Source organism: Arachis ipaensis, chromosome B03, assembly GCF_000816755.2.
Source record: "Arachis ipaensis cultivar K30076 chromosome B03, Araip1.1, whole genome shotgun sequence".
Taxonomy (NCBI): Eukaryota; Viridiplantae; Streptophyta; class Magnoliopsida; order Fabales; family Fabaceae; genus Arachis; species Arachis ipaensis.
Window position 1 is genome coordinate 8,269,902 of NC_029787.2, and position 8,354 is coordinate 8,278,255.

At 29.6% G+C, this 8,354-nt stretch overlaps 3 protein-coding genes across 5 annotated transcripts in view; all 3 read right to left on the bottom strand.

Annotated features, from left to right (window-relative positions):
* The window catches only part of LOC107628793 (TMV resistance protein N), a 32,289-nt gene that overhangs the window by 15,199 nt on the left and 8,736 nt on the right, over positions 1-8,354 (bottom strand). The window lies entirely within an intron of this gene.
* LOC107628789 (disease resistance protein RPP5-like) overlaps positions 1-8,354 on the bottom strand; it is a 25,725-nt gene that overhangs the window by 8,737 nt on the left and 8,634 nt on the right. Inside the window, exons 4-5 of one of the 2 annotated variants that reach the window (XM_016331390.2) lie at positions 7,053-8,087; positions 6,304-6,975 (exon numbers count right to left, since the gene is read on the bottom strand). In XM_016331390.2, coding sequence (XP_016186876.1) covers positions 6,391-6,975; positions 7,053-8,087 — 1,620 coding nt within the window. In that variant the 3' untranslated portion in view covers positions 6,304-6,390. Of the gene's footprint in view, positions 1-6,303; positions 6,976-7,052; positions 8,088-8,354 lie in introns of those variants that run through there. The other variant, XM_021117997.1, reaches the window with a different exon arrangement.
* On the bottom strand, positions 895-1,958 carry LOC107628807 (auxin-responsive protein SAUR21-like). The gene has a single exon (XM_016331412.2). The coding sequence runs from the start codon at positions 1,653-1,655 to the stop codon at positions 1,359-1,361; it is 297 nt and encodes a 98-aa protein (XP_016186898.1). The 5' UTR covers positions 1,656-1,958; the 3' UTR covers positions 895-1,358.

The following is an 8,354-nucleotide window of genomic DNA, read 5'->3' on the forward strand; positions in this document are numbered from 1 at the left end:
GATACATTAGACCTTTTAAAATTATTTAAATTCTAAAAATAGTAGTAAAAAATAATATTACCAATAACTATTTTACCTTGTTTTCTTGCAGGACATATCTTAGATCCTTGTTTTCTATGGGGTATGCCATTTTAGTGAAGAACAGGCTCATGAGCCATTACAAGGTGTTGTAGAAGATTTGCTAACAAGATCATTATTTAACCAATGTAATTCCTTGCTTCATAAGTTGAAGACATGATCATGACATATAACATTTTCTATAATATTCATACGCTAAGAGACAGCTAAAAGTACTATATCTTGAAATTTGAAATCTGATATACAATCCATTAATTTGGTTTGTAGCTTTTGGATAATTTCATAGAGAGAAATAATTGTAGTTTTTGGAGGCAAGAAGGGACAACCCTATTGATGGTTGTCTACCAATCAAAATCAAAGGTTTTATTTCTCACAACAGCTTGCATGACAAGTCTTGTGAAGAGTACAAAAAGTACTTCTGAATGTAGTCTCCATCTACATCCTCACATTTTTTTAACCTTCAAAAACATAATTAAGCATATAATTCATAATTAAGTATATAATTTAATTGGAGATTGAGACATTGCAGCAAGATAAACTCAGCTACTAACATATCCCTTTTTTTTCAGTTTCACTTTGATTTCTCTGCTGGGAACCATAGAAGAAAATGAGTTTGATCACTTTTGAGAGTCGTACTTATTTTAACATGTACCACATACTTGATTCTCAAATTAATTTGTTCATTTTGCTTGTAATAAACCTTAAACAAATCATCAACTCTTCTCAAATCTTATCACAATTTAATCCAAATAGCAAATGAGTACTTTATTTGATAAAGCTAATCATCAGAGAAACATAGCAAAAAGAGAGACACTATGCTAAATAAGAATTCACATATTGCCATCAACTGATGATGTTTATTTCATAAATATAAAAAAATGTTTATAATATTTCTGGAACAACTCAGTACTCTTATACAAAATTACATAGAGCTGATGGTGCATTTTCAGCTTTTTGATCATCAACTCAAATTCTCACGATCAACTCTATCCATTATGGGATTTTGTGTGATCATCAGTTGGATAAAGCATGAAGTGATATCCAAGATGCTTGGTCTCCATTTCAGCAAAATTCAACAGCAGAATGGATTGAAATCCTTGGTCCTAGTCCATCTGAAATGGCTGCAAAGATCATAGCCAGATCAATTTGCTCTCAAGCTGTTGCGATCTGCTACTGACTGCCACTCGATTCAAGTAGCTTTTGCATTTTTGGTGTTGCATGCTTTTGGCATATCGGTGGAAAGAAAAGCATGTGAAATGAATGATGAACCTGCTTGCTTTCTAACTTTTTAACTGAGAAGTCACACTGCAAAAGATGTCTTCACTGCAAGGAATTGTTAGACCTCCCATTGAGTGATTAAATCCAAATTCTTCCTCGGCTTCACTTAGCAATTGTTGAAAAGCAGGTTCATGCAAGTATGATATAGGAACCATATATCTCTTCTTTTGCTCCTCTTCTCCAACATACACTGCAAGATACCCTTTTTGCACATTTCCAGACACTTTTTTGCCACCTGAAAGAGACCGGCTGAGGACACGTTTAGCATGAATCACCGAAGAAGGCAAACGAATAGCCATAGTTTTCTGAGAATGTGGATTTTTTTTTCCTTTTTTAGAAGAAACTACTTGTTGATGGATAATGTGTTGTGAAAACTTGATGAAAGATTCTGAGATGCTGCATGCATATATATAGAGATAGATTTACTCAGCAAGATTTGGAGATAAGCAACGACATGAAATTTGGTGAGACAATAACATTTTGATGAATCACATGGTTCTGTTATTCAAAGCACTGTCAAGTGTTAAATTATGATTGAAACTAGAAGTATAAATTGGGACATGCACCCAACAATTTTAGTTAAAGATGGAATACTTGGCACCCTCATGTTCTAAAAATCTTAGTACAATAATTTGTGGATGTAGGAACTTTCCTCTAGACATGGTGGACAGAAACTATATTTTGGATCAAGGGTTAAGATTTTAATTACATGATTTTCCTTTTGTTTTGCTTTCTTTTTTCCCCAAGCAATTATGGTTAGCATTATAGATAGATTTGGCATTATTAAAGCATACCAAACTACTTGATTATAAAAGAGGATATGGTGGATATACATGAAGAACCTAAGTGATATGTTTTGAGCCTGTCTATAGCATAACAAGTAGGCCATGGCTTTATTTGCATTATATTGGCTTCAGTCTCTAAAAGTCTCTTTCTGAAGATAAAACTATGTTGGCAAGAAACCTCATTGAAGACAAGACAATACCATGTGATCTCATTTGCCATTGTCTCTCCCTTGACCCCATCAAATAGTACATTAACCATTCATTTCTGAAGAGAACTACCTCCACATAACATGTATCTGTTATATCTATATATATTCACCAAAACTATGCCATTCTCAAGCAACAATCATTCTTCTTCTACACACTTTGATATCATTTTTATTGTTGTTTGTGTTAAGCAACATAAAACAATGGGCTTTCGCTTACCAGCTATTAGAAGAGCATCATCTGCTGTAGTGGAAATTACCATCTCAATGAGATGTGAAAGATGTAAATATTAGAAATTTCTCCCTCACAATTTCTCTGGATTGATACATTTTATCAACAAATATTTCTAGACTGCTATTGTTTTGTAAGTTTCATATGTTCTTCACATGTTTTTTTTAGCTGCTACTGTTGCAACAAAATAGTGTGCATTAAGAAACAATTGAAATTGGAGCTGAATTTTGGGAGATATTAGCTACCTGGCCTCAATGTTTTCAGCATCTAAATTCCCCTGAATCTTTATTCTTACAAATTTAGAAGTTTTTCTTCCAAATATCCTTAATAATGTGTAATGTCTGAAATGTAAGTATACCCATTGTTGGTTGGATCCTTTAGTTGCTTTTATTATTAACCATTTTTGTTATCAATTTGCTAAATTTCACAACAACAACAATAACAATAATAACTGAGACTTCATATTTCATATTTACATGCATGTGATGATTCTTTTCTTTTACTATATAGTATATGAATATATCCTTAAAAGACCAATAAAAACTTATCGACGATATAGTTAAAGGATATTGTAACAAAAAATTAACCAATGTTTTTAGGAAAATTTTTAGCTTAATTTATAGAATTATATGATGTGAAATAAATAAACTATAATTGAATATTTAGTTTTGAATCCAATATTTTTAAAATGGCTGAAAAAAGTATGCACGTGTAGAATTAAGGACTTGATGATTGATTTATTGTTATGTTAACTAGAATGAGACCCACGCATCCATTAATGATAGTATATAATAAATATTTAAAATGGCTATGTTTTGTAGAATTAAATTAAATATGTGTAAATTAAAGTTAAATTTAAAAGGTGTTTTGTTTAAAATAATTTGTAGTACAAAAGATTTAAATGTTGGAGTTGTACAAAGTGATATTTTTATTGAGTGTGTGTTTGGATTACAGTTTACAAACGGTAATTTGTATAAAATTGATTTTGCAAACTTGATTTTGATAAAAAGTAAGTTTGTGTTAAAGTGATTTATGTTTGATAATTTTTGTATCAAAATGGATTATAGTAAAATAAATATTGTTTGAATAGATCTTATTAGTTAATTTTATAATAAAATTAATATTTACTTACTAAAATAAAAATAACGAAACCAAGCAACCCTCAATTTGGAAGAAAAGAGGATCCGTGAATGTGTATTAGTACTCTTTTTTTGTTTACTATAATTTTTTACTATTATTATTATTTACGTTTAATTTTTTGTTTAATTTACTTTACCTAATAGGATCAATAAATCATATTATTAAAAAGATAATAACAAACATAATACACAAAAATCACAATTATAAAAGTGTATAATGTCAAACAAACAGTTGACAAAAAAAATAAAAATAATAAATAATAAAAAACAGAACTCATATAAATACAAATAAGAAGAATTCTATAAATAATACAATAACATACATACAGGATAAAGTTGGTAAAAGATAAATAAATATTTAGTATTCATGGCTAAAAGCCCGTTAAGAAAACGCAGAAGTTAGAAATTGTTACTTCTTGTAAACGTAGTTTTAGTAAAAAAATCACTTCTGCATTTATAAAAAAAATTGTCAAACCAAAAGTTGAAAACTTTCAAGAAATCTAAACATACTTCTTTTCTTCTAACGCATTTGCTAAACACATCCTTAGTGGTTTAATTTTTGAATTTGTTTTAGTTGATGGACTTAGTCTTCTTATGTGGCGCTCGTCCTCCAGTTTCTTTATTGGTTATCATTAGAGTTGTTGTTTTCTTCTTTCTATCGTAGGTTCTTATGAACACATATTATTTATGAATTGTTAAGTTGTATGCACTTTCTATTGTGTTGTTTGTTCTATCTTTGCATATATGTTCTTCCTTCGAAGATGTGTCTTGAATTTGTATGGTTTTCTTTCTCCTTAATCTTTTAATGTGCATGCAATTTTTCAACGACATCTACAATAAAAAGAACAAAAATGTGTAGAATTTTTTTTGAACAAGTTATTTTAATAAGAATAATTGAAATAGTATAAAGTGAAATAACCTATTAATATTTTTCTTTGACCCACTTTGTCACAATATCTCAAGTGATGTAAATTGAAAATAGTGTTGAGAAATGTTCAAAATTGAATCTTTAATTTCTTTCACAACAGTTATGAGTAAAAAGTTTGTTTTTATTGTACGTTTAATTGGTCTATACAACTCATTTGCATCTTCTATTTTTAAATTTTTTATAGTATAGACTTTTCCTGCTTGTAACAAATGCTTGAATTTGTTCATCATATTTCTCTTCACAATTACATGAAGATATGTTCTCTGCAGTGTTAGTAAATCATAGCTAATAATTAATTAAAAAAATTGATTACATTAATTTTTTTTAAGTTATTAAAAAAGGAACAATGAATAGCATATCGAAAGAAATATAATTTTAACGATATTAAAATATAATTATATATAAAGTATTATAAAATAATATAAAAAGTATAAAAAACAAAAATAATTAAAGTATTTTTTTGTAAATTCAATTTAAAAATATAATAAATATGTTTATTTTGTATCTTTTCATCTAATATAATCATTTCTAAGTAAAGAGACTTTTCTTCATTTGTGGGTGTTAATGTTTTCCATAGACGAACCATGTGAACTTTGATAAACCAATTGTCTGTTTGTTTGGTGATATTGTCCAAAGAATGATGCTCTATTGAGTAAGTTTGAGATGTTGTGTAGTGCCAAAATAAATTTCTTATGCTAAATTTAATGTTATTTGAAGAAATAGTGATAAAAAACTTGTATAAGTAGTTCAAATAGTATGGAATTTGAATATTTGTAACGTAAAATTTATTATGATTAATAGATTATTATGACATTTGTAATATGAATGTTTATTATATTTAATGAGTTATTTATAAAAATTAATAAATTAATTATTAGGGTTATAAATTTATTGTATTATTTATAACGATAAGATGTAATAAATATAGGGATATGAATTCTTATATAGGTTACAAATTTGGTTAGATACTATTAATTTTTAATTATTGTCAATGGTAATTTTGCAGCCGAATTTGTATATATTTCTATTATTTGTATATTTTTTTGTATATTTTATTTTTGTATTGATTTAAAAATAATAGTTGATTTGGCAAAAAATGAGTGGTTGATTCTAAAATTTTGCTAAATAATATTACTGACATGGTATTAGTAAGAAGAGAAAAATCTCTTAAAAGTAATGTGAATAAATTTATCTATCTATTTTTACATATTAAGAATAGATATAAGTAAGTTAATCAAAAACATCTAAATTACAAGAACCATTTGAAAATGTAAAGCAAAAACCTCTAGAAAAACTAAACCATTAAACAATAAGATGAGAGAATGCTTTATATTTTTTGGGAGGTGTTTGAAATGTTACAACTTACGAGAAGTGTTTTTTTATTTTAAGTTAATTTTTTAAAGTTTTTATGTATTTATGTATGAGTTTAATTTTGATGTACCGACAGTGTAAAACGTGCAATCACATCTGTTTTTTTGGATGACCATTTACAATATCAATGTGAAAGATAATTTTTTTTTTTGTGACTAATGTGAAAGATAGTTATTTTTAGAGATATAGTAGTTAAAAACATTTAAATTACATGAAGCCATTTGTAAGTGTAAAGCAAGAGGCTCTAAACAAACTGAACCACTAAACAGTAAGAGAATGCTTTATATATTGTGGGAGGTGTTAAAAATGTTTAAGTAGTAGACAAAACGCAGATGCAACATTTTCATTCATTCATCAATTTAAGGATTGCGGGCTACATTAATTGCTCATCTTGAATTGCCAAAAACTTGTGCTTCTGATTGTGACGAGATGAAGAATTGGCTCCGTACATCATTGTTGGGTTAAATTGTTCCACATCTTCCTTGAATACCCAACGATAACCAACACTCTTCACTTCTACTACTTCTGGATAATCACTTTCGATGGCCAATTCATTACCATCACGATAACATGGCCCTTCTTTTAAAACCTCTGAAAAATAATGAATGATATTTTCCCGGGAGCAAAACATTAGCAACATATGATCCAATTCAGTTGTGATCAAATCCTGCTTAAACCGTATTGGAACAATGTAATAAACGCCCCCCCGATAGCAACTTCGATGAAAATGACAATGTAAAAGAGATCCTGTCACTCGTCGAACAAATTGAGGTGAAGCATGATGTGCAACAAATGTTCCACAAACAGCAATGCCAATACAATTGTTGTCATCTAGAATGGGAGACGGATCCAGCCATATTGAACTACCCGCATTCTGTTCGCTGAACCACCTTGGAATTTTAGTTCCTGGAACAACAGCTCTAATGCTGTATTTGGGGAAAGAGCATTGCAAGTTCACCTGCCACCGTAGAAATTAGGTACGATTAACAATATAAGTTCATAATATACATAGAAAGGAGGAATTGAAGTTGGTACCTGAATCATTTTTATCATCCATGAAATAACTGTCACACGACAACCTTCCGTGTCACTCAAATTTGGGCAGTTGAAAACATATATTCCTCCATAGCAATCTCTTCTGATCGGCAAAAGTGTACTTGGCAACCACTTTAGATGCTTACAGTACTCCAAGTTCAACTTCCTTAGCTTGGGAAGTTCCTTGATGCAATGAGGTAGCGCAACAATATTGTTTCCCCCTATATTTAAATCTTCTAAACAATGTAACTGTCCAATAGCTTCAGGGATTTGAACTAGATTACAGAAACTTATGTCAAGAGATGTCAAAACTGGGAAACGAGACAAAGAAGGCACCAATGAACCAACTGAATTCGAACGCCTTCTAGAAGATAAAAAATGGAGAGGCCTTGTAAGAGTTTTGCATATGGATGATGTCATGTGGCTTTGCACACTTTGACCTGTATTCAACTGCTCGCTCTGTCTTGGATTCTCTAACAACTGATATTTAAATAATTTCGAACACCCAGAAAGATTTAAATCTTGAAGAGAATTAAGATGAAATATGCTATTGGGAATACTAACAAGATTTTTGCAGTTTTCCAAATTCATGAAACGAAGTTTTTCTAGAGAACCAATAGATGCATCAAGGTGAACAAGTTTATCACATCCTCCAAGATTTAACATCTCAAGATTTGGAGTCCGAGAAAAGATGGGTATCTTTACAAGGCTTTTGCAGCATTCCAGATTCAAGAAACGAAGTTTTTCTAGAGAACCAACAGATGGATCAAGGTGAACAAGTTTAACACATCCTTCAAGATTTATTGCCTCAAGATTTGGAGTCCGAGCTAAGATGGGTATCTTTACAAGGCTTTTGCACCATTTCAGATTCAAGAAACGAAGTTTTTGTAGAGAACCAACAGATGGATCAAGGTGAACAAGTTTAACACATCCTTCAAGATTTAGTTCCTCAAGATTTGGGGCCTGAGATAAGTTTGGTATCTTTACAAGATTATGAGAACCTCTTAGTGCTATATGTGTCAAATTAGGTAGATCCTGCAACCAACAAAAATCCAATAAAAGCAAGTAATATTACTCTATCTAGTTAACTACCTTCCAACTCATTAATTTTTTGTCCTTTTTCACCTAATTGTTTTCATTACTTATACATTATTTTTGTTCCTATATATCATTTTTTTTTCTCTTTCAACAATTTATACTCTTTTAATATATCACCTAGTTGTAATAATAATATTGTTAAAAATAGATAGTATTTATGATTCATAAAATATAAAATTAAAAAATTAAATATTATTGTCAACT